Source organism: Tympanuchus pallidicinctus, unplaced genomic scaffold (genome assembly GCF_026119805.1).
Source record: "Tympanuchus pallidicinctus isolate F22 unplaced genomic scaffold, pur_lepc_1.0 scaffold8, whole genome shotgun sequence".
Classification (NCBI taxonomy): Eukaryota; Metazoa; Chordata; class Aves; order Galliformes; family Phasianidae; genus Tympanuchus; species Tympanuchus pallidicinctus.
This window is the reverse complement of record NW_026294802.1, coordinates 41,404,300-41,431,657: the sequence shown is the minus strand read 5'-3', so window position 1 is coordinate 41,431,657 and position 27,358 is coordinate 41,404,300. Positions and strand designations below refer to the sequence as shown.

General features: G+C 37.6%; 1 protein-coding gene across 12 annotated transcripts in view; it reads left to right on the top strand.

Moving 5' to 3' along the window:
- Window positions 1-27,358, top strand: part of CADPS2 (calcium dependent secretion activator 2) — a 304,359-nt gene that overhangs the window by 95,097 nt on the left and 181,904 nt on the right. For all 12 annotated transcript variants that reach the window (XM_052667761.1, XM_052667760.1, XM_052667754.1 and 9 more), the window contains exons 3-4: window positions 4,286-4,618; window positions 25,024-25,104. In XM_052667761.1, coding sequence (XP_052523721.1) covers window positions 4,286-4,618; window positions 25,024-25,104 — 414 coding nt within the window. The remainder of the gene's footprint in view (window positions 1-4,285; window positions 4,619-25,023; window positions 25,105-27,358) is intronic.

Sequence of the window (27,358 nt, the reverse complement as noted above, 5' to 3'; positions counted from 1 at the left end):
TATGAGGGTTTGGGAAGTTCCTGGCTGATCTGTCAAATACGTTTCCCAGTAAGTTTTCTTTGTTCCTACAATAACTATTTGTTATTTTCCGTTTTGCATTCAAACCTTTAATGTTTGTTTTTTGTTTTTTTTTTTTTTTTTCTTTCCAAACATTTGAGATAACATTTTAGCACTGGAATGATTATTTAATTGGAAATAAGTTCCATGATCAGACAATCCAAATATGGGATTAAAAGGAAGAACAGCTGACGATTCAGTGAATGTGCTTAATTACTGTTTTGCTTTAGAGATATGTATCAACACAGATATTTTCCCTGTTGGAGGTGATTATGCAAATAATCCTGTAAGAGCTTGTGTATTTCATTGCAAAAACAAATGATGTCAAGAGAGAACTGCCAGTGATGTAAAGCATGCATGTATCCTGACTTGCATGCTCAGCCAAGGTTCTGGAGCCATGATAGCTCAGCCAGATGAGATTTGTGTAGTGCTGGTGGAAACAGTGCCATTGGCAAGAAAACATTCTCCAAACAGGAATGCTTTGTAAACTTGTATGTAGAAGAAGAAAAAAGCAGGTGCAAAACATTTCAGAAAAACTGTAAAACTGAGGAAACAAACGTCGAGAAATATAGCTGAAGCCAAAGATGTTACAGTTAATGTGAAGCATCCCCGATGTCTTTCTGGAACAGGAATAACAGTCATCTAGTAATTTTTTAATGTGTCTTTTTGTGTCAAATTAGAAGCACATATGGTACACTCCTAACTGAATTTTCATTCACTTATGATTTTCTGTTGCAAATAATGGCTTAACGATGCAATATCTATTAAAATATTGTTTTTTAAGTATATCAAATACAAATGGTTCATTTTAAAGATTGTCGCCTTTCACAATCCCCAGGAAAAAAACTGTGCTAAGTTGCCACTTAAAATGAAGCTTTAGGTCAAGTGGGTTCCTTTTAAGAACCCATCCAGATACTATTAGTGGTATTGTTCACCCCTTGGGTTTATACTTTGAGCAGTTTCTTGTAATCGCACCAGATATTTTGCTAAAGTAGTATCTTGGAATAACTTCAGATTAATTAATGCAAATACAGTTCATAAACAAAACTCTTTAGAAGTGAGTATTTTAAGGTAGCGTGTGTCCTTTTTAGCATGCTTGCTTCTATCGTATATATTTAAGCAACTGAAAGAGGCTGTATTGCAGGCATTTTCTAGTTGACTGGCAGCATCAATATTGATGACTCTTGAAAAGGTGAATTATGTACATTCTTTCAAATGATGTTAATTGTGGTCAAATTGCTTCATATTTTTGGAGGATGTGTTTTGTTTTTTATTGATCTTGAAGCTCTTTTTTCTTACTTATCATATGATTGTTTGTATTTTGTATTTGCACGTACCTGTATAAAAATCTGTTTTGCCTGACATTTTGTTGGTGTTGCAGACAACAGATGCTACAATACTGTTACCATTTCATAGGTAAATACTGGAGGAAAAAAAAAAAAAAAGACAACAGATTTTTCCTGCCGTTTCTTAGAAAAACAACTTCCAAATCCAAAACAAAAATTTATGAATTAATCTGAATAAATCTGGTTCATAAATCAAGTGCTAGTGGCTTTTTAGCCACTGCATTCTGAATTGTTTTGAATAATATATTATTCAAATAATATAATATACGTAAAGAAGGCTGTAAGAGGTGATGATCTCACAGTGCGTGTTTAGCATTTTTTCAGAGTGGTCCAGTTATGGTAGTGATGCATAAGGTTATGCAGCCTTGGATAAACATTCCTGGGGAGGGGCAAAAGCCTGTAAGTTTTCTGAATTTTATTCTTTATTCTGCATCTGCTTTTTCTCAATAGCTATGCAAACTAACATGATAGAGGGTAAGATACTATTTATGAAGAAAATAAAATAGCTCAGTTTGTCTGAAGTCATCTACTTTAAATATTTGTCTGTTTTCTTTCCAGGTAAGCTTTGGAAGAATTTTAATTTATTATAATTGTAGGCTGTTGAAATATGGAAAAGGTTAATATCCTGGTACTAGTTTGTGTTGATAAGTTTTACTGTCAAGTGGAATTTCAGACTATTGTTTGTTTTGAAATGAAATTCAATGTTTGTATAGCATTTTGAGGAAATTAATATTGACATTAATTGATAATAACCATGTCAACTCCCTTTGTGGATAAAAGTTCAACCTTAGATACTCATATTTTCAGAGAAAGGAAATTTAGCATGCTGCAGCACTAAATGTGATTGGCAGATTTTGTTGCTGTTTTATGGTTTAGGACCAAGTTCTTTTAGGTTTGATCTGCACCCTTCAGTACAACATCAATTAGAGTATCTGTTGAAATATTTATATTTAAGTAGCTGCATTTTACAAAATCTACAGAGAAAAGATGTATCAAAAAGCATTGCGGCTTTTAAACTATGTTTTTCTTGACCCAGCCCTTGTACTTGGCTTAGCTTTGTAGCTGCTCCCCTGCTCTTCTGGTTTCTTTTCAAAACGAAGCACAGGAGCACATGAAGTTGTTTGTTAGGTGCGCTGTCATCCATCATGTGAAATTTAGAGTCAAAGCTTTACTGTGCTGTGATCTGCATTACATTTTAGTAGCTTCTGGTTAATAAATTTTTTACCTGAAAATGCATGGTTATCATAGAATCACGGAATGGCTTGGGCTGGAAGGGGCCTTAATGATCATATCGTTTCAACCCCCTGCTGTGGGTAGAGTTGTCACCCACAAAATCAAGCACTAAATCAAGTTGTCGAAGGCCCCATCCAACCTGGCCATGGAATATCTCCAAAGATTGGCCATCCACAGCTTCACTGGTCAGCCTGTATGTTCGTGGCTCACCATCCTCTGAGTAAGGAATTTCCACCTAACATTGTACCTCAATCTCCTCCCTTTTAGTTTAAAGCTGTTCCCCCTTGTCTTATCATTATCGGCTCATATAAACAGTCAGTATTCCTCCTGTTTGTAAGATCCTTTCAAATAATGGAAGGCTGCAGTTAGGTCTCCCCAAAGCCTTTTCTTGCACGGGCTGAACAAGCCCAACTCCCTCAGCTCTTCTTCATAGGGGAGGTGCTCTAGTGCTCTGATCATCCTCATGGCCCTCCAGAAAGGCAATCTCCCATTTCACAGTGTCTGACTGAAGAAAGCAAACAGGCAGAAAGGTGATGAGAAGGAAATATATGCTCAGACCACACACCGTCCTGTCCATTCTTTGTGTTTCAACTGTGCTTCAGTGAGGCACCCAAGCTGTCCCCCCGCACTCAAGTACAGCAGGGCCCCGACCCATTTTCTTCTGCTGTGGGAAGCCACTTGCTTTTTTCCTCTGCAATGCCATAACGCAGTTTATGCCTTGTGCCAGGCACAAGTTGGTTGTTTACACTGACGATCAGGTGACAGCCATCCTCTTCTTAGCTGTATTTAATAGAAGAACAGTTTTGTGAGACTGTTTTGCTGCTATAAATCATTTGGCCAGGCACTGGCTGGAGAGGCCGAGCTTGCCAAGGTCCATGTTAGAAGAAGAAGAGTTGGGTGCAGCTGTCCTTCAACAGTGAAAAACTCCCACACATTGCTGATACTCATTTAGTCGATTTGCTGGTGAAATTTGCTGTCCTATCTTATATATGCATACTTAGGAAGGTTTTTGTTGGTTTTTTTTTATTGCTTTTTTTTTTTTTTTTTGTTTTTTTTGTTTTTTAAACACATCAAATTCCATACTCTGTCCCCAGCATTATATCTGCAGTAGTGGAACCAGATTCTGCACTTCTAAGTGCTTCTTCTCTGTTGGTTTTGATTGCACTATTTCTCTAGCATAAGAGGTTGGTTTTTTTTCTGGATTTCTGTTTCCTTCCGTGAAATTCTTAACTGTCTAAAAGATGTTTTTTTCACTCATGATACTGCCAAGTTGTGAGACAGTGTGGCTTCTTCATGCGTACCTTGCAAATATCTGTAGTCTTCTGTGGTTTTAATGGAGGAAAGGCAAGTGTAATCATGTAGGTAAGTTTTAAATTAGCTGCCATTAATTCAAACTTCATTCTAGCTTAATGATTGTAGCATACCTTAAAACCCAACTAGTTTAATAGAGAAACATATTTTTTGAACATGTTGATTTAGTTTTTTAATGAAAATATATCAACCTTTGCTTGTGTATCTGCTCCCTGCAAAACCATTTTAAGTAGAAACAAAAGATTAGTTTGTAATAATAATCCCTTCCTTTGTTTTGCACTTGTGTTTATTTCTAATGTCTGTATTTTTTTGTGTCTCTTTTCTCTTTTTTGCAAAAGGTTTTTCTCAAGAGTGACCGGGTTGCAAGAATGGTTCACAGTGGAGGATGTTCTGCAAATGACTTTAGAGATGTTTTTAAGAAAAACATAGAGAAGAGAGTCCGAAGTTTGCCGGAAATTGATGGATTAAGCAAAGAGACAGTATTAAGTTCTTGGCTAGCCAAGTATGATGCCATATACAGGGGAGAAGAGGACTTCTGCAAACAGCCAAATAGAATGGCCTTAAGTGCTGTATCAGAGCTGATTCTGAGCAAGGAGCAGCTTTATGAAATGTTTCAGCAGATTCTAGGGATCAAAAAGTTGGAACATCAGTTGATTTATAATGCCTGCCAAGTAAGTACTGGTGTCACTCGGTTCTGTTGTGTTCAAAATCTCTCACCCCCAACCCCTGCCAACAGGTAGAGCATCTCGCCTTCAGTTTTAAATGCATCCCCATACTTCAAGGAAGTGAAACCACTCAGGAGGGAATCTTTGCACAATTTGGTCACTGGAGGACACTTTGGAAAAAGTGTGTATGGTACTTTTGCTACAGAGATCTCCTGAGACCTTTTACAACTCCAGTGATCTGTGTGGTTCTGCAGAATGTTCTGTAGCCTTTATACCTGCATATATACCTACATAAACATCTTTATAAGAAATTTGCTGCCATAATTAGATAGATGGTAGATATTGAGTTCAGGATGCCCTTGCCTATGCAGTGTTGAAAACTCAGCATACTTCTTTGCAAACATCATCTATGAAGCTAATTTGCACTTTTGCTCTGTCGTTCTGCTAGGTAATGGAGATGTTCCCTGTAAATCAGTGAATCAAAAACACTCTATTCAGCAGTCATATTCAGGTTTATAGGCATAGTCTATTGCTAACCAGTAGTGTAAATAGTAAAAAGACGTGTTTCACCTGTCCAATCTTTGTAGTGAGGCAGCAACAAAATAAGCATTAGTTTGTGATGAAAAACCTGAAAAATGCAAGACATTTTTGAAAGTCTCATGACTGACTGGAGCAAATATTTATAGTATTTATAGTTTTTAAACTGAACGCAGACAGCTTTCTCACCCATTTTTTAAATAGTGCACCATACTGCAGCTAAGCTGTTTTTTACGTATTACGCTGAAGGTCAGTTTATGACTATCCTAGTACATGAACAAGAATGGAATTTGCCTCAGTTTTGTCCCAGTTCTTTTTCCATTTGGCTCTTAATTAACATACATATGTATCGTGAAGCTAACCACTTAGACATGGAAGTTGGTAACAAGGTTCAGAAACACTGAAATCTTAGGGAGTTGTCTTGCTTATTTAATTGGGGGGTTGCATAACAGAACACACAAGCCTAGGATGTTTCAGTTTGGTAAAGACCTCAGGAGGTCATTCAGTCCAGTGTTCTGCTCAGAGCAGGATTAGCTGTGTGTAAGGACCAGGATATGCAAGGCTTTTTCCATTCAATTCTTAAAATTGCCAAGAAATCCAGATAGACTGCATGAACTCTTAAGACAACCTGCTCCAGTACTTGAAAACATGAAAAATTAACAACTTCTCCACAATTACAACTTATCTTCAGTAGGAGCTGTATGGCCTGTCTGACGATTTCTTAAATCAGGTTTATGTGTCACTGTGAGTAGTCAGAATCTGCCGTTCGTGTTCACTGTGCTATAGGAACATTAACATGATTGTAGAGCCTCGAATACTAAAACAAATTAACTTCTTCCTTTAGCTTAGAAGCGGTTCTGATGATATGGACTCCTTAGGCTCTTTTGTGTATCTAATTGAAGGCTTCCTGGGTTTGGTTGTTGATTTGTAGGAATTTTGATGCATCAGAACTGGTTGGCTCTCCTGTTCACCAGTTCTTCTCTGTTCTTGCTCCATAACCTATGGAGAAACTGAAACATCACAGCAACTCGTTTTATCTTCTGTCATGGTAGAGTTTTGAACATGGGGTTATTTTCTTTTATATTTGGTGAATAGTAAAATAGAAATTATTTTACTATTTTATGTATTTATATATAAAATATTTTTATGTTTATATATATGTTGTTTTAGTAAGAAATTATCATGTGGTAGGTAGCAGGTGAGAGGCTGGTTGGCTCTTCTGATAGGCGTGAGGACACAATGAGGTGAAGAGAAGACCTTACCTCTTCCTGATGTTGAGCTCTGAAGGACATGTTGTTTACCTGAAATTCATATGAATACTGGAGGGAAGAAAGGGAGATGTCTCTTTGGGAGCAGTCATAGAAACATCTACGTAATCAGGAAGAATGAAGAAAGACAGGCTTCAAGCACACGCGCTTCTTGCTTTGGGTTCTAGCTTACTAAGATTTTCCTTTTCCAGAGAAAGCATGAGACTACTTTGCTAAAGCAAAACCTTTTATTTCATGCTCCAACAGTGCAGAGTTGCTACCTAACATAAATTTTGTATCTCATTCCTGTGATTCAATCTAGCACATAGTACACCGAAAGTATGAGGAGAAATCTGTTGCAAAGGAAAAAACAACAGTCATGGCTTTCCCAGGAAGTGTACTGCAGACAACAGCCGGTTCTTATAATGTAGTGCCTCTTCTCCTTTGGTAAAATCCTTTATTCCTCATTAGAATTTTAATAAACTTTTTAGTTTAGAGTGTATTTTAATCCATTCTATTCATAGGGTATTTGTAAAAGATGAAATGAAGTTAGACTCCAATTTCAGTTGACGTGGCAGTTTTCATTCTCCCCTGGAAGTACCTAGATGTCTTTATATGTAAAAGCTCATTTCTGTTTCCCTTAGCCATTGCTGTTTATAATACTGGAGACTTGCAGATAATGATAATCAATATTGTCTGGGAGCAGTGAGATAAGTGAAAGTCGAAACAGATGTTAAAATTGTATTTTTGATAGAGGTTTTGGTGAGTTGGCTTCTAAACTGCGCTTATAGCAGAGAATCAGATCTTTATGTGAAATACTGAATATTTTGCAGCTCTGAGAAGCACCTGCTCTTAACAGCAAATCTGTACAGTGATAATTTGTGCAGAAAAGTCTGTCTTTTTCTTTCCCCTCTTAATTCCTTCCAGCCCTTTGAGAATTCCAGTCTGAAAAATGTCTCACAGCGTCGATGATAAGAGTATATTATCCTGCAGCTACAGGGCTGGAAAGCAAAGAAGGATGCTATTTGTAACAGTAGGTGGTATCGTCTGCCAATATCCTTCTTGTGACTTCTGCACTTTGAAACTTTTTACTGTTTGTCAGCAACCTTTGCTTTCCAGCCTGAACTAAATGGAGTTTTTCTTTAAATCTTAAACCCTTGGGTATCCTGCAGTAGGTCATCAGAAGATTCTGCTAGTACAGGGGTTGTTGGAGGTCCACACAGGTTGCAGGTCTCCGTCCTTTGTGTGCAAGCGATGAGAAACAGTGTTTGTACAATCAACACAAGAATTTAATCTGCAATAAGGTGAATAATGGCAGACCAGCTCTCTGGCATTGTCAGACAACGTGCAGAACTGTGAGAATCTTACGAATTCTTGCTTGAAGACTAGCTTTTTGTCACAATCTGTTGCTGTATGCTAAATGCCTAGACACATCCTTAGGTACTGAACATGAACAGGAGTGTTCACATCAGGACATTAAAGCTTTCTTCTACATCTCCATTTTCAACTTCTGAACTTAGACCAAGGCTAGACCTGCTGCTGAGCATCTGCATCTCTCTGTGATGAAAAGACTCAATTTGGAAGTGCTAACACTTTCACCTGATTATTATTTACATTGTGTTGCTTTGATCTGTGTTTTATGATAAAGAGGTGATTGTCAGTTAGTTGGGACTTAATGATCTCCTTGACTTGCTTTTGAGAAGCTTGGCCACTGTGTGTTGTTCTGGTTTCTTTGATTTACAGAGATCAAACGTGATAAAGTCCTTTTTTGTCTTTTTTTAAATTATTCACTGATGTAGAAGATAACTTTGCAGAAAGTCAAACTGAAAGTCAAAATCTAGCTGCTTTGCAGTCATGCACTGTTATTGCATCACTTCACCAACTCCAGAATTTGTTTCTTTATCAGGTAAGCCATAAGTCCACACAGAGGTTATTTTATTTTGACACTGCCTTTGTAGCATTCACTTTTTTGTCTGATCTCAAACCCCTTATCTTAGGGGAAGGGTAGGAGCAAAGAAGCATAAGCAAAGAATACTTTTAAGTCACATTTTCTTTTCTGACAGGTAATGAATAATTTTGAGAACACATCTGTTGAGTCTTGCTTGTACTGTCAGTGTTTTGGGAATCAGCCACAAATGATATGGTACTTTGCTTCAAGTCATGTTTATCTGTTTTAAAGTCCTGAATTGCTTCTGGTTCACATCCTCTATTACCTATAGCTTTTATGAGATGTATCTCTTTGTGTGTCTAATAATTATGGACTATATTGTATCTTCTATAATTTTTACAGTTTTAATTTTAAGAAAATTGGTATCAAGTATTTCTCCTGAACCTAAGGGGGCTCTTGGTGTTCAGTATAGATGAATTTTAAAGATTATTTCGCCTAGCAATTTGTTAACATGTATAGCAGTTTGTTAACATCCAATTAATCATACAGTTTTGGATAAGTCAAATTAGGGGCAATTTAACCTCATCGTGGCCTTCTTGACTCTCTTGAATGTTTGTAGCTCTTTTCCTTGGCTCAGTAAGATATGGAAAAGTAATGCAGTGATGTCACAAATCACAGATTATCCAAAGGAAATTCACACTACCTCTGCATGTTTTACTTAGAAATTCTTATACTCCATATGAACTATGGGGACAAATGCAACTAGATCAAACATGGAGAATGATACCTTTCAACAGAAAATTTTGGTGTTAACTTTAAGATGTTCTTTATGAAGTAATGAAATCAGTGTTAAGATTGTTTAGGAAGGAATACAAAAAAAAAAAAAAAAAAAAAAGATTAGTTTTTTTTCCTGTCTCAGCTTAAAAATTGTTTAGTCTGTATATTGTAGAGCATGTGATGTTATGCATCTGGGTATTTTTAGTCAGAACAAAATATGTGGGCTGTGCAACCAGATATTGTAATGTGACCAAGGCTTTAGGTGACACATTATCTTTCAGATGATCAATAATGCCTGCTGTTACTTATTTTATCATAAATTTTACCTGATACAATACAGTAAACTCTGAAAAATGTTGAGGAGGTCCACTGCAGTAATTTCAAGGTAGCATCAGGTGCTGGATGAATTGTCACTTCTGTCTTATAAGTCCCCTGTAGGATGAAAATATGCTTTTCCCTTCCTAATCTATCCTTATTCCACTGTTTCAAAACATTAAATGTGACATGGTAAATGTGAGCTTGCAAAGTTTCTGCACAGAAAAACGATGCAATGATGATGTACTGCCTTTCAGAACAGATCAGTATTTTAGAACTGTTATATGTTTCTGCCAGCCTGAAAGATATTTTATGCCTTTGATATCAGAAACGTTCAAATGCTAACACTTCAGGCTTGTTCACACATAAACTCTATTGGTTTTGAGTACCTGTAAGTACAAGAATAAATCTTATCTCATGCCCTCCTCTTTACAAAAAATCTACTTTCTGATTGATTTTCCCTTTTCTTTAAGGAAAACAAACAAAAAAAAAGATGCAAAAAAAAAAAAGATGTGCAGCTGTCTGTGCATAAGTGAGTAAAATATTTCAAACAAAATATTTAAATGGAGAAATAGATTGTCTTTTCTTACAGGATTTTAGATTTGGTCTCTTCAGGAGACATCACTCAATTACATACCTGTAGTACTTTCATATGATTCCAGCAATTTCTGTTACAGTGTTTTTGTTGAGCTGATTCATGCGTCTTTTACCTCAATTTGAGAGACCTTTGGATGTCCTTCTCTAGACAGAAGAGATTTGGTGCTTCAGAAATGAGAGCTGCAACCTCAAGTAGTTCTCCTAAGATCAGATCTGAAATGATCTGTCAGAAATCTAGAGCTTTGCTGAAAGTATGTCAGACAGGCTTGGATTTTCAGCTTACAAATGTGAGTTTTGGTGAGAAAGGAAATCTTGGAACTTCCAAGTTATTCAACTTTTAGTTCTCATAAACAAAAGTATTTTTTTCCATGATAGCAGAATTTACTTTGAAAGTGTCTGATTGTCCCCAAAGGGTTGATTTGTTCTCATTTACTCAAATGATAGAAGAATGATGGAGAGAATATCAAAGCATCCTCAGAAAAGTAATTTACTTTTTAGCGTGTTTAAATATCTGACTCTGAATAACATTTAAAAGCCCTGCAAGTTATATAATGGAGAAATACTTTGAAATGTTTTTCTGTGTGCATGAAGGAGTACTGAAAAAATACTAGAGAAAAATAGTGTATTAGCACAGTAGTTGGCATTTTCAGTACTTGAGGTATTGCAATATCCTTGTTATGTTCAGCAAGTGAGTGAGTAAAATTGGCTTTGATATACACATTTAAAAGGAAAACCCGAGTGGAACATCGGGCATCTGAGAAAACATGCAGTTTTAATCAATCTTAAGACACCATGGATTTTTCTGTCATAGAGCTGTATATCTGCTACTGTGGCTCCTGTTCTTGCTTTGTGTGAATGAGTTGGACATATACAGTTTTTAGTACCATAAATGACAACCACCAGCAGTCACAGAGTAGTAGATTCACTTGCATTTTCTAGTAGATTTTCTTCTAGGCCTGGTCTCCTGTGTACCTCCTTCCTTGTCACAAGAGGTGAGCCAGGCTTTACTGAGAATCCACAGGCAGCTGCAGATAGAAGTGAGACTACTCCTCCACAGCTTGTCTTGAGCCCACTCTGTGGTTTGAAGTCATTAGTATTGGGATTTTGGCTGCAGATCTTTCTTTGTTTTTGTTTTCCGAACTTCTTTGCCATTCATTGAGTGCAGGAAAGCATCAGCAGAACATAAAAAGATTAGGAAGTTTGCTTTGGCTTTGTAAAGCAGTTTCGTTTAAGCATGTTCTAATTTTACCTACCTCTATATTTCTTTCCCTAAAACACTGCTTTGTAGTCTTAAAGAAGTAATTAATGCTGTTTTGACATTCTCCTGAGTTCCAGATCCAAGTAAGTTAAGCTGCCTCAACACTGGAAGCCAAATATATCCAGCATCTAACCTGCACTTTTATTAACATATCACTGCATTTGACTCATCATGTTTCCAGCTGAGGAAAAAGTTCCTCTGGCTTCATAGTAAGCAATAAAAATAAAGCTCTTCTCCCAGGGAAGAATTGTTGTTTTACATTTTAAAATATAGTTTATTTTTTGTTTTAAAGGAGAGATCCCCTTTTTTCAGGTAAATAAATACCAGACAAATACAGTTGTTACATATATTCTTAGTTTGATTTCCAGGCTGGTAACTCAATTCATTAACGCATCTAGCTTACTTGTGCATTTGAATGAATACTCAATCAGTCTGAACAAGTAAATGACCGTTTGCATGAATTTGTCACCTGTCCAACTAAGATATGGCAGAATTCTGTATTCCCTTTTTTATTCAAAGTAAAGCAGTTTTGCTCAAAACAGTCACTTCCAATACAAGGATCCATTTGATAATTTAGGTTTGATCCTCTGCAGAGTTTTTCAACAGAGATGTCTTCAACTGTTAATGTGAAACCAGCAGAAGCAGCTGAAAAGCCACAAGAAGAGAATGAGCCTATTTTTCTCTCTCTCACGTTCTGGTACAAAATGTATTTTTCTGAAGCTTAAGTGCTTTTTTTTCCTGATTCTGAAAATTTTGAGAGATCCTTCTTAGCTCTTCCTTCTTGAGAGTAATATGCCACTTTCTTTACAGCTGGCTGCCCAGTTAAGGTTCCTGCACCCCAGTCACTTCGAAAGGGAAACGTGGAGGTAAACTTGAAGATAAGCCAGCTGCCATAGAGTATATACATATTTTGAACAGAAGCATCGAAGTACAGCCATGACACAGGATAGACCATCCTATGCAAGAGTAATTGTGTATGTAAAATGGCTGAGAGATCTGCAATTCTGTTTGGATATCCCATCTCTAGTTATTTATTATCTAGGAAGGTGCTTTCGTGTTTCTTCTGAAAATGGGAGATCTCTTGGATCATCTTTCCGGCTGTTCTCTGCTGATGCTGTCCTAATATCTTAACTGTAGTCCTTCCTCAGAGTCCACCTCAGACACAATCTCATCCCAAATGAGGACTGACTAAACAGAAGAGCCAGCTTGCAGGGACATGCTGTCATTTATTCCCATATTTTGTGCTACAAGAGTCAAAGACAGTTGTTCATATCATCCAGATTAAGTCTGGTGTCAGTGCCGAGGCTGTCTGCTTTGTGATTAGATGTTTGTCATTTCAAACTTCAGATGCGTTTAAAAGACATTGCCTGTTTGTCTTCTCTATAGGTCTTCTGTGGTAGATTGACCACATTTTAGGTTTTTTTCTGCTGTGGTCATGAAAAATTCTTAGGTCAACTGCAGTAACCTGTTGGGGTTTTTTTGTCAGTTACATGAGTAGAGATAAGAAAAAAATAATTGCCCCTCTCAGTCTGAAAACTTACAGCCTGATGGGAAGGGATAAAATAAGAAGAACGTAAAAACAGAATCTATCTGTACTTTCTGTTGTCTTGGAGTCTGTTTCTTGAGAAGGAAAAAAAAAAAAAGACTCAAGTATGTTAACTATAAACTGGAAAAATATTGAATAAATATTAATACTGGTTAGATAGGAGAAATCTTTACTTCTAACTACTGTTAAAAGCTGAAGTTTATGCTAAGCTCAAAAACTCTGGGGCTGTAAGAGAAGAAATAGCCTTTTGCAACGGAAGGAAGGAGGCACTATTAGCCAACCCTCCTTTGGCCACTGAACAAACTGTTTTCATAAGCAGTTATGCAATACCAGGCATCCTAGTGTGGGAATGCTAGGACTACCTGTAAATGAAGGAATAAAATATTGATCTCTGGCTGAGAGTCTGCAAAGGTATGCACAATTTTCAGGAGCAGCTTTGTTTTATTCCTGTTATAAAATCATGTCTGTCTGACACAGCCTTTTCTTCAGACTGTGTTCTTCCTCAGGGAGACTGGAAACAAAGTAAGATATTATCTGAAACATCTCACACTCCTTAGGAATGCTTCTTTGCCCGATGTTCTAATTTACTGTATTGAAGCAACTATTATTCTTTACAGATAGATAGCAGGCTTTCTGTAACGAGTGTTTTCTCACCATTTTAATGGTAGTAGTTCCCTCCTGTTCCTGTGTTTCCAGGAAAGTGGTATCTGAAAGCTTACGGCTTCTGGCAGCAGGAGAAAATTTTCATGTCTCCCTGCAATTATTAGTCTACAAAATTCGTTCAGAATTCTGACAGCAGAGGAGGATGAGTGAGTCCTGCTGCGGGAAGAATGCATTCTGGACACATTAGGTTTGGCAATTGGATTAACACAAAGAGGAAACAAGAAATGTTCATGTTTGGTGACTCCACCTTGTCCAGGACAGATTAATGCATCTGCCTAGGTAGACACTTTTATTTGTTTCTCGCTTAGGTGCAAGATGTCACAGAGACTGCTGAGGGCCATGCAGGCTTCTGGCTACTGCCCCTGGCTGCTCATCTGTGGAAGTACAAATAACATGACTTTGAAGAGCTTAAAAGTTTCCACAAGACTGAGAGCAAAGGTCACAGAATCATCTAGGTTGGAAAAAGCCTTTGGGATCACCGAATCCAAACATAAGCCTGATCCGTGGAGTCCTATTGCTAAATTGTATTCCTTATGGGTACATTCAAGCCTCTCTTAAATACTTCCAGGGATGAGGTCTCCACTGCTTCCCTGTGCAGGCTGCCCAGAGATTGCTGAGGGTGACACATTCAATGTGCAAAACAAGTGAAGCTTTGACTTCTTGGGTTTTGGCACCTTGTTCTAAGAGCTGGTAAGAAGTGATGGAATGAAACTGACAAAAAGGCACAGACACAGTTGTGGGCAGAATTACTAATGTAATGGAGGATATTAAAGAAGGTTTGTCAGGAGTTGGGGAGCTAATTTCAGGATTAAATGAAGAAAAATTACATGTGGAAGAGAGATTTATGACAGAAGGCTTCAGGGGGAGACTATAACATTCCCTCTCAGAAAGGAGAGTGCTTATAAATGTGGTTGCACTAAAACAGAGTATTTGAACAAGAAATCCATTCTCTAGGGAAAGATCAGAATGGAAAGCAATATTGATGATGCTGTGATGAGGGTCACTTGCAGGCCAAATGACCAAGAAAGTTAAGTCATCCATGAAGAAATAGTAGAAGTCTCCCAATGGGAGGCCTTGATCGACAAGGTCCCATGGCATTGTGCAGGCAATCAAGAAAGTTTCTAGATTATTGGTGACACTTTCTCATTGTGAATGCAAAAGGATCAGTTGGGATTAGTACTCAATGACTAGCTGCTCACAGATGAGATGGAGGTAAATGTGACCACAGGTAGCAGCTGGGCTGCAGAAATCACCAGTTGACAGAGTTCTGGAATAGGAGGAAGGCTGAAAAGGTGCACTGTAAACTTATTTGGTAAAAGGATAGCTATGCTGAGACTCCAGAGAAGCTGCAGTGTATGGAAACAGAGAGCCCAGGAATTGGCAGGTGTCTAATGAAAACATATTGAGTTCAGGAACAAATCATCTTGTACCAAATGGTTGAGAATTACAAGCATCACTTCAGTCTGTGAAGGCCTAGAGGACTTTGCAGCACAACCTTTTGCAATTCATTTTCATGTAAAGTATTAGTTTATGTGGATACCAAGAGGAAGTCATATCTGTCCTTTCTGAGTGACATCTTTCATTAAATGACTGATTATGTGAGTCAGAAAAAGATGATAATACACATTTGCTTTACTTGGATGGAGCTGTTGACACAGTCCACCAACCACACTCATATTTTTATATTGAGGAAGTATGTCTTGAGCAAGCTGATTATTAAATGGCTTGAAAATTAACTAGGTCGCTGTGCTGACAGAGTGACAGTCAGTGGTTTGAAAGCCCAGATGGTAGCTGGAAGCTCAGTACTCCTCTGTTCAGTATTATTCAGTATTTTCAGCTTGTTCAGCTTGGATGATAGAGAAAATTGCTTTACTTTGGAGAATCCTAGTGCACTGATTAGTCCTTATTGTGAAGAATGATAGGAAAATGAAAAGAAAGAAACAAAGATTAATACAGTCCAAACTTTGCGAAATGAATAGATAGTTGGTGAAAATGTGACTGTGATCATCTTAGCAGTTTTTCAACTTCTCTGCTAAGAAATCTGATGGAAGAAGAGGACTCAGCTAAGTTTCATAGAGTATTGTGAATCCCAGGCTATTTGGACAAAGTTGCAGATTGCAGTTTCCCATCAGGGAAAAACAATCCACCGATTGTCTTAAATCATTTTTGTTAAACAAATTGCTAGCTGTACACTGTAATACAAATGCAGGCTTTCAGCTGTACAGAAAAATCTTGCCTATTTGAAGTAAGAACTTTTTTTTTCTGTGGCTGAGCATTTTTTTTTCCTTATGATGCATTTTGAAAACAACATCATGCATTGTCTTTTGAAAACCTGTGATTAATTGGTGCACTAATTGTAAATTGTTGGCCTGAATTTTAAGTTTTCGATCTACTTCAGTCAGGCACATATCATTATTTAGGAAAAAAGTTTGACGTGGTATTCAAGGTGCTTTTACTTATTTAATGGGATGCTCATTAACCGTTATTCCCCTAATTGCATCTCTTCCTTTTGTTTTCAACATTCCAATGAAAAAAAATGCAGTGATTGATAAGGGAAGAAAACATTCTGCATGATACTTTCGGAGAGTGAGGAAAGTAATGAAAGGATAGAGAGCTTCCTTCTGCAGCAAGTCTTTTTATTTATTTATTTATTTAATTAAAATCAGCACAATATAACCAAATTATGATATTTGCCAGGTCTACTGAGATAATACAAGATCTGGGTACCTGTAATAGAATGGAATCCTGTAAACCCATTTTGTATTCTAGGACATGAAGGACTAACAAGTTTTGCATGCTAATTTGGGAGTTGTCTTGGTTATGGTAATGTCTGAACAGATAGTAGGAGAGGAGGAGGGTGGAAGGCTTTCTCTTCAGAGGATGGGGACATGAGTCATAGCTCTTTTAAGCCCATCATTACCTCCTCACCATGGCTGTGGGAGGGTATTCCCTAGCCAAGAAACTGAAAGCAATTTTTATAGAAGGAGACACCGGATATCTATTTCAGTGAGGTCTGGGGGAAGGTGAGGGGGTGGAATAAGAACACCCATTTATTTGATCACCTTCTTACTCACCAGAGATTAATGGTGCAGATAGGATCTCCACAGCACTTATGGTTGGCATGTAGATAACTGCATAAGTGATTGTAATGACACCCTGGAAACTTTTTTGTATTTTCACTGATTACCTTAGGATTAAAAAATGCTTTATTTGGATGGTAAAATAGATACAATAGATAACTCTGAAGCTTTTTCATTTAACTGTGGGACATATTATTTAGCTGATTAGATCTGCAGATAGTAAGAACCTACCATTATTCTGCATTTTTCCCTCTCAGGACAGCACACTTTCCTCACTTTTTCAACCTGTTGAACAGAGGTGGTTAAATATTGTAATCTTAACCACTAACTTGGGTTTTATTTTTTACGTGATCAGTTGCAGTTAATGACCTTAATGATTTTTTCCAACACTAATGATCATACCAGATGCCAAGAGAACAAAAGGCTGAAGTTCCATTGCTTGTAGTAACACTTTTGAGCTGTGCTAACATTTTTCTCCTGTAGTCTGTCAGTGATCCACTGTTCTGAATCCTAATGCATTTCTGATCATCATAATATAGCTTTGGTATTTGTTAATAATGGGCTAATTATTGGGCTAAATCCACTGTTCTTCAGCAGCTGGTGGGCTGAGTCAGCAGCAGGCCATGACACTTGATTGAGAATGCAAAGTTCTGTAGTCAGTATCCAAAAACTGATGGTAGGTAGTGTTTTTAGGAAGCAGTATTGATAATTTAGAAGGAGTTTTGGGATGAGGTTTCCTTCTGATCCATTCCTCAGAGTTAAAGTGTGATTTGTATCTGTTTCTACCTGTGTAGGAGGAAGTGTTGTGTCTTTATTCCACATATTCACGAATGACCGCAAAAAGGCAGTATAAGGGAAATCACCAAGTTTACAGATGATACTAAACTGTTTTGGTTCTCTAATTTTTTTCTATTTGCAAGAAACTCCAGAAGCATTTCACAAAACTGCATGGACAAAAAGCCTGACAGATAAACCCCAGTGTAGCTAAACAGGAAAAAGAAGCTATCATAGAATCATAGAGTGGTTTGGGCTGGAAGGGAATTTCAAGGATCATGTAGACCAACCTCCATGTCATGTCAGGAGCAATTCTCCCTAAATCACATTGCTCAAGGCTCCACCCAACCTGACTATGAATATTCCTCATAGGTGGGGAACTAGCATAGGATGCTGAACTGAGAATGAACAGGTCTTTGTGCAAAAATAGCTAAAAAGCCAAAAAAAAATGCTGCTTGTGACTATGGAGAGTGTTGAGAGTGAGACAGTGTTTCTTTACTTGATTCTGTAGAGTGAGTCAGAAGAGCATCAGAATAAAGGCATTTATGGACAAGCTTGTGACAGGGTGTCAGAACTGATATGCAATGAAAAACAATTTAAATAATAAATAAAATAAGATTCTGTGTTTTTTTGTTTTTTGGATTTTTTTAATGTCAAACATTCCTTTTTTAAATTTTATTTATATTGAGTCTTTCCCTTTCAGAGCCTTGTGGTGGTAATTTGCAGGTAATATAATAATTCCAAAGCTACACAAAGACCCTCTAGTACTTAGAGAGAACTGTTATCATGAAAATGCAATGCAGGTAATACCAGCTAAAGACATAAAATTGCCTAAAGACCTGCTCTCTGATTTTCCTTTCCTTTATCTCCAAATAAATACTGAAAATATCTGTGTCTAGGCCAGTATGGATTTCTCACTAAAATCCCACGTTATGTGATTAACAGTATTTGTGCTTAAGCCTCTGTGATCCAAATAATGTTTCAGCTTTTATCATTATAGTAAACTGGGAGAAAAACTGGTGGCAAACTCAGTACTGAGACCACGTGATTTGCTATATGAGGCTTAAATATGAGAGCTTAGCAGACTTTCTTCAAATGATACAATCCATATCCCTGAGGGCAAAGATTATTTGTGTGCACTATTGTATTTTATTGATTGATTTACAAACCATATATCAAGATGTGTTGGAGAAAGAGATCTTTCAAATCCTGGAATTGCAGTTAGCAGAATACTGATTTTAATGTCAATGTAATGATTTAAAATAAAATGGGAAAAAAAAACAAAACAGTTTCGTTTTGGCAGTCTATACAGAGTACTGATGGCAGTGCATAGAGGAGAAGTGTAAAGCATGTAAATCAGTCTTAAAACACTTTAAAAACTATTTGCTTTACATACTGTGATTGGCTTAAACACTGTGTATGTTCTGCTCCTGTCTGCAGTTTCATTGAAGGTTCTTCTAGGGTTCTGGGTGTTGGTAATCCCTGAATAATCAAACATCTCACAGTAAGAGTCCACTTTTCAGCCTGTGCTGAAACTCTCAGAACGGATTCACTCTTCACATTAGCTCTGCTTATGTTTTCAAAGCTTGAATGATATGGAAATGCCATATCAAAGTCTACGCTTTGTTTATTGTGCAAACTGCCAAATTTTACATTTAATGGCTGATTAAAAAGAAAAAGAAAGTGCAAGATTTTAAAATTGAGTAAATTTTAAGTTTGAAAAAAAAAAAAATAATATTTTTAAATTCTATTGTATTAATGCTTATAATCTTAATGTTTTGATTTGGGCTTAGTATTTTTATGAAAACCATTTTTAGAAATCAATTTATAATCATTATAATTAATAAGCATGATCAGTATAAATGATATCTTCTGCCACCTTAATCAATCCTATATACAAAAATTGACTGTGAAGTGACATAACCAAGTCACAGAATTTATTTTGCTTTATTTTTCCAGCTGAAATCACTGCATTTGGCTGTTGACTGGCCACACTCTTTATCCACATTACTAATTGTTAATGACATTGACTGCAGTGAAGTGTGCAACTTGCTTGTTCCATTCACCTGTACCCCTTCCAGCCTAACTTCGTTATTTTCTTTTACTGTGAAACTGTTCTTTCCCCTCACCACCTCAAAAAATTGAGAAAAGTGATAACACTCAGTAGGAATTTATATTAAATCCAATTGAAAGATGTTTGAACTTTCTGAGGGCACTGTACTGCAGGAAAAGTGAGTGACCAGCTTGGCTTGGATCAATAGTCCAGCAGGGAATCTCATGGAGGACTTACAAGCAAAATTTCTGAGGAAAGAGCATGAGGTCTGATGGTGGAATGTGGGGAGTTGTTAGGGTACTTTGTAGGAGTTAGACTTGTAAGCTTTTCCCAGTATTCTTGCTGCAGACAGAGAGAAAGCAGAAAAGCTTTCAATGGCAGCTGAGTCTTTTGATTCTGAATTGGCTGAAAATGAGTACACTAGTATTCCACAAGAAAGAAAATGTCTCAAGTAGGTGTTATTTTCCCTTTATTTTAACAGTTAACAGATTATATCTCTCCACTATTCTTCACTGAATGTTTCACATCGATGTTGTGTATCTCTGAGTTTGTCACATCTAGAAATTTGCTGTTTGTGGGTGCTGAGAAAGGATCAAGCTGTGAAGAGAAGAGACGAAGATCAGGGAACAGATTTGTTTAAGTTTTTCTTTTGCAGAGCTCTGTGGGAAATCCGCAGGACTTCCCCAATGCACAGGCAGGATCAGCCACCAGCCGTTTGTGTGACATATTGTAGAGATGATGCAGGGTGCAGAGAACACGTGAGTTTTTAAATACCACTTTAGCAATCTTTCTCATTAATCCACCATATTACATATGAACAAACAAGATAAAAGATTTTAAAACTGAAGCTAAACAGCACAGCCTTGTCTGAAATGGAGGGTTGGCAACATTTTCTGGCCCGTCATAGCTGTCTTTCTCCCTGTGAAACAGGAGGCTGCAGGGTTGTGGAAAGGTCCAGCAGGAACCATTGAGAAAGCTTCACACATCCTGCCCTTTAATCCAATCAGGATTTTTTCTCTCTATAGGAAGTGCAAAGAATTACTTCTGTCATGATTTTGTTTTATGCAAGTTAATTGCTGTTAAATTCATGCCTAAACGTGTTTGCTTTTGTGAGGCGGAGCTGGGCACTGCGTTTTCTGCCTTGCTTCGAAGTTGTTGATCCTTTTTCTGCATATTTAGCTTCTGATCTTGTTTCAGGAACCTGGTAAACTTCAGGAATCTCTACAGGTTTTTGTGTTCAGTGCACAGCAGCACCTTAATGTGGCAGAGCATTACAGGGACAGAATGCATTCTGAGCCTGTTCCTGTAAAGCCTCTTGGCACACATAATGATAAGGATGTGAGCAAACCCTGCAGGCCTCTGGGGCGACAGGACTGTCTGAAGCAAAACTCCTTCTTTTAGAGATAAAAACACCAAGGAGAGCAGTCTGAAAAACGCAAGTATTTACATGCAAGTATTTACACACCTGCTGCTTGCTCACATGATTGACAACCGAAGTTCAGCACCAGGACTCTCCTGGCCTTCCCTTACTCTTCCAGCCATGCTGTTGGATGCCATTAGTTACTTACAGAAATCAATTCTTTTTTCATCACATCATGTCCTCTGTTCCACTTGGTTCGTGTTGATGGTTGCAGCCTGCGCTGGCTCGCAGCAGTGGTAGGGAGACTGCAGGCTGCTTCCTGGAGGCTGCCACAAATCACCCATCAGCTCAGTGAGGCCCCGTGCCACCACGTGCAGCCAAATGATGCTCTCGACAGAAAAATTGATCGTTGCAGACCTCACAGAGCAGAGCTGAGGGCTTTGGGCTCTGCGTTGCAAAAATACGAGCAAGTCCTACGATATCTGTACTGTCAGTTTAGTCAGTAAATGTAGATAAATTTGTATCGTTGTGTGCATGTAAATGCAATTTCATGTTGACGTTACTGCAGATTAGAAAGCTGTAGGAAGCTAACTGATCATTGATGAAATAGTCACTTGGAGCAGCTACACGTTGGTTTGAATACTTAGGAACACACAGAACAAGTAACTCCCAGCAGGTCAGCACTCATCTGCGCTCAGATGGTTCTCTCCTGGGTAAAGGGGATCTGTCTTTCCTCACAGGAAGGGTAAGGCAAAGGAATGCGATGGGATTTAGCGTAGCACCTCCTGGCAGTGTTGTTACCTCTTTTGCTTTGTGTTACTTTGCACATTTTTCTAGTGTACCACTCTTCTTTTTCATCAAAATACACAGACATGCTAAAGCCTTTTAAGTAACACACACACACAAATTTAAGTAGAAATCTCAAAGTATGTCATCTCTTCCAACCTGTTAAGATACGTCAACATTAATTCATTCAGATGTGTTTTTGTTCTGTGCTTGGCAGGCACACCAGTTTGTTGGGTGAGATGTGCTGAATTGATCAGAATAGTGATTTGTAACACTAATGAATTTTCAGTCTTCCTTAAATAAGCAAATAGTCATTTGAGGAGTGTAGACCCCACGCATATTCTAGAGAACCAGCACAGCCTGGGGATGAGCCTGACTGCTGGATCTAACTTATTCTCTAGCAGCAGCTGCTTGCAGCCCAACTGCTCCAAACTTCTTTTCTCAGAGGTTCACAACTTGGCTTGAGTTGGGCTGATTTTCTCAGATAGGATGCTGCTGAATTTCAGATTCCTGCTTAAGAACAAGATGGTGATAGAGGTCTTTGACAAGATGGTCACTATTTTCCTTATTGAGGATATAGTGAGGATAGAACTGAAATCTTTCCTGGTCTCCTTTTCAGAAGCAACAGAGTCATTTTGGTTGAAGTTATTAAAGCAGAAATTCAGAGTGGAAAACATCAGTCTGTCACTTAGAAGTTGACACTGTTATAAGCAAGTGAAAATATCCTCTAATAAGAATTGTTGGGGAACTTGAGGAATGTTACCACCCCATCTCTGCCAATAAAAAAGTTTGTAATAGAAATGTTTGCCATTTTCAGAGTGAGAAAGTAGGAGAAAAATAAAAAGGTGACTTCAAGCATTAAGGAATAAAAATATTTTCAAGTGAATAGCTTGATGTCTGACTGGCAGGTTTATTTTAGAAAGCTATTTTTATATAACACCACTGGGAAAAATAAGCCAGATGATGAGCTATCACTTTATTTTTTAATAAAAAGTAGCTTATTATCCATGCAAGCATTGTCACTTATAACTACAAAATTGTCTGAGGAAACTTTTAAGATCCCAAAAATCTTTGCAAAGAGGAAAGGTGCAAATGACACAGCTATCTTATTCATATTACTGCTCAATTAGGAATTTTTCTATTGAATTAAATAGTCCTCCAAATGTGACTCAGTTTCTGCCTTTAAGTTTAAGTGGCTGGATACATGGCAATATGGGAAAATGTTGGTTTGCCCAGTCAGGAATTGAAACATATTTTACACTGAAAACAAGTCTCTGAGGTCTGTAGATACTGCTGTAGTGAGGTTCCCTAATGCTAGGATAGTGATTAGTAGGTTAAGTGAAGTAGAAGGAACATGACAAGTATCTCTATTGTAAATGCAGTTGATAGCTAGTGAATAATTACTACCATTGTAGAAAGCTGAAGTGTTCTTATTAAATGGAGTTTACATGGAGTTTACAGCTCTTCTGAAATAGTCTAAGACTGTAATTTCTTTTGCACTGTTGGCATCCCTGCCCTCCTGAGTCTTCAGCATTATAGCTGATCAATCTGTGCAATGGATAATTCCATTCAAACTAATTCTGACAAGTAGCTTAGAAAGCAGGTCATTCTAATATGATTGCCATACAAAATGACCAGAAGTCAGTTGAATTACTTTTTTTTTTTAATTTCCTTCAGGAAAGGTGAGAAGCATTGATACCACATACATGCAGCTTATTCTTGTTTCTTTAAACTTATACTTGAATTTTAAGGGTTTACCAGCTAGTGACTTTTTAAAGAAAATAATAAAGTTGTGATAATGAGAATTGCTATTCTGCAGCATTATGTTCATATTCATTTCTATCTAATCATGTGCTTTCTAAGTTTTAGTCACAGTGTGCGAATTACGAGGGTATTTGTCATAGCTGTGTATTCTACACACGTCTTGGGTTTGGGTTTGATGGCAAATGAAGAATTACAGAAATTTTAGGATAAAATCAAGTAAAATAATCTTGCCTGGGGTGTGAAAAAATGGTCCTGTTTTTCTCATTGTCACTTCATTCTTATTTGATTCTTTGTATAAGTAAGGCAGTGTTCTTCAGTTTTTCACCTTTCCAGCTTAACCATTCCTTGAAAAATGTCATTACACACATAAACGAACAAAACATTACTCAAAAGTATAAACAATTCAGGAAGGCTGAATTTTAAACACAAGTAAGGGTCTTGTGAGATGCCAGATTGCTCAGATGACAGATTGCACTTCTTTGCTTCCATCTTAGCAGTGGAAAACATTTTATTCTATTGCTGAATGGATCCAGATAATCATTCTACATAATGCTGCAAGGAAGCTTTAGGTGATAGTGTATTTTTGATTACTTAAATGTAATCAAATTTCTAATTTAATTTTTGAAAGAAAGTACTTAATTTTCAACAAGGCCTTGATTCTGAGATCTACTGAATTTAGCAGAGGAGAGTTGCAAAAAAAATGGTGTTATGTATTTGTTCTGGTGCATTAAATAGTGGTCTTATTTTAAAAAGCTTAGTTTAATGGAATGAATCATTTAGGAAATTCATTGTGAGTTCGCTGGGTGAAGTTCTTATTTAATTAGTGAACCAGTTTTTGCCAGTTTCCTTCACTAATCAATTTAAGATTGTTTTTCAGAGAAGAGCAAGTGATATCCTTAGATCTTAGATGCATGCTAAATGTGCTGGGATGTATCAGCACTGACATGGTGCCTGCAAATAGCCCTAGAAGGAGAGAGCCCCTGCTAGAAATCTGACTTTGTCTATGGTAGGCACGTGTTCAGTAAGAGGGCAAGTTGTGCCTTGCATTTTGCAGATGCTTCTGCCTCTCAGCCAGCTCAGCTGTGCAGACCAATCCATCAAGGTGAAGCCACACTTCACCAACACCTGGCAATTAAACTGGTGAAAAATGATTTGGAAAGCTCTTTTCTGTTGTGACCAGTGATTCTGTTGTGAGGAAGAGATGTGTCTTTCTGCTTTATGTTCCTGACTTATGCCAGAGATTCAGTCATGACTATTTCCTCCATCTAATAAAATTGACAAAAACTGGCTATGCCTTGATCTGGGCAGTTGCCCAATATTATAGAGTTCTGTGAATGAAATAATATACTTAGAAGGTATAGCTGCAGTTTTCTTTCCCTACACCCGATTCCAGAGGATTTCATGGCACCAAAGAGTGATTTTCCTTCCAAATTTTCTAAGCTGCTCTGTCAGTCCAATTTTCTGCTTCATGAAGAAATGTTGTCAACTGCTGTTTTCACAAGGAAAGCTCCTTCTGCTCAGCTTACGTATATAAAAGTCAAGGGAATACTAACTGCCCTTCAGAGTCCAGGACTGCTGTGGATAGTGGGTGGCTGTTACATTTTCTTCATCTTCGTAAGACTCAAAGCCATATATTTGCTTAGTGTTTCACTGATTTTAAGACACAAAATATGCAAATAATTTCTGTTTTGTTTTTAACTACATTACTCACTACAAAGTGCATGTTTCTTACAGTTAATGTCATTTATTTTTCTTCCACATCTAAGCTGGATAATGCAGATGAGCAAGCAGCCCAGATCAGACGTGAACTAGATGGACGTCTGCAACTGGCCGAACAAATGGCAAGGGTAAGCATCTGCTTTTGGATACCAGAAACATACCTTCAGAGAGTGAGTGAGATGGTGATGTGAGTGGGCTGATACATAGTTTGTGTTTCCAGTTTCTCATTCTGAAGCTGACCAGAATGCCTGGCAGATGCGTTTCTTTCTTCTGTGGAGAATGTATGTCAGTAGGGGTAGGGAGGAAGTAAAAGTTGTTTTCAAAGGTTGTATTCTGTGTAATCCTTCCATTCCTTCATCAGCAAGGCCAGGGTTGAAAGAAAGGGTATATTATCTGCACTTTTGGGAGTATGTATTTTGTATATGTATATGTATGTACATGTATATGTAACTGAACAAGATTATATTTTATATACAAAATGCATTGTGCAACCCTGAGGGTATAAACATGTTTATGTCTTACTACATGCTGTATGTAATATAATTTTAAGCATATAAATTATAGTTTACATTTCCAGTGGAAGTCAAAGTTTGGAATGCACTGGAAGTAGCAAAACTATGAGTGAAGCTTGTAGGTCAAATTAGTGATAATAGGGTAATTTATAAATTATTGTAAGTTTTAGAAAGCCAAAATTGTTTTTTTCTGTCATATAGCTTCTATTTTTGGTTTCCATGAGCAAGATTATGCCCTTCTATCTTAAATACCACAGGTAGGATTGTTACTGTCCCTGGCCATATCCTATTAGAGGCTTTTTCGAAGAAAGACTACCAATCTCAGTTCTCTTCAGTCTTCAGTGAAGCCTTGGATTATAATCAAAGATGTCTGCTAATGCTGTGTTTGTTCTGTGTCCTTTTTGCCTGTAGCTCCAACACTAAAAAAATATTGTGTGTTGTCGTATGTATGTGCAGAGAACAGTATATCGTATTTACACAGTACAATTTTAAAGCCTTCACAGAATCACAGAATCAAAGAATGGCCCAGGCTGGAAGGGATATCAAAGATCTCCAACCCCCTGCCACAGGCAGGGCCACCAACCTCCCCATTTTATACTAGACCAGGCTGCCCAGGACCCCATCCAACCTGGCCTTGAACACCTCCAGGGATGGGGCATCCACAGCCTCTCTGGGCAGCCTGTTCCAGCACCTCACCACTTTCTCTGTAAAGAATTTCCCCCTGACATCCAACCTAAATCTTCCCTCCCTCAACTTCAAACCATTTCCCCTTGTCCTGCTATTATCCACTCTTGATTCCTCTCCTGTTTGTAGGCTCCCTTTAGGTACTAAAATGCTGCAATGAGGTCACCCCACAGCCTTCTTTTCTCCAGGCTGAACAAGCTCAGCTCCCTCAGCCTGTCTTCATAGGGGGAAGGTGCTCCAGTCTCCTGATCATCTTTGTGGCCCTCCTCTGGGCCACATCTCCAACATCTTCCTGTCTTTCTTGTACTGGGGACTCCAGATTTGGACACAGTACTCCAGATGGGGCCTCACAAGAGCAGAGTAGAGGGGGACAATCACCTCCCTGTCCCTGCTGGCCACCCCTCTTCTGATGGAGCCCAGGATCCCATTTGCTTTCCGAGCTAAGGTTTGCTTGTTTATTTGAAATGAAAAATAAATGGTTATTTAGGTCAATAAATTTCATAAATAAGAATCTGGAGACATAAACTTCCTTTGAAATTAGAAAGCATAAAAGTATTGAAATAATTTTAATACAGATGAAAATTATGAGCATGATTTAAGCCATATACATTTTCATATCCTAGCTAATGTACCTACACAGACTGCATACCAGTGGCTTTCAATCAGCGGTTTTCTTTATGGAAAGATTTTGTTTTGAAAATTCTCATGGTTTCTACAATGCCAATTGCACAGTTTTGCACAGAATAAGGAACTCCATTCTTACATGGTATATCCAAGTCAGAATTATCACATATCTTTTTAAAAATTACTTAAGCTGTATGTATGTGTATATATATATATATATATATAGATTATTTTTTGCAGGAGATTCAGAGTTGGTTGTAGCTGCTTGATCCTAATTCTAGCAGCTGTAAGAATTAATAAGATCACCTAAACCTAAGCAGTCAAATGCTGCAAAACAGCTATGACCTTTCTCAAAAATGAGGCAAAAAAAAAAAAAAAATTGATACTTGATTATGTATTCAAGCGTTTCTGTTGGTGAAAAAAAATGGTTTTCAGTGATTACTTGCTTGGAAGAGAATTATTATGCTACAGTTTCAGAAGAGCAGCACAGCTAAAGGAAAATTTCTGCATGCAGTTTTCTCTTTTATTAAGGTCTTGTTCATGGTTCCTGTACAAGATTACT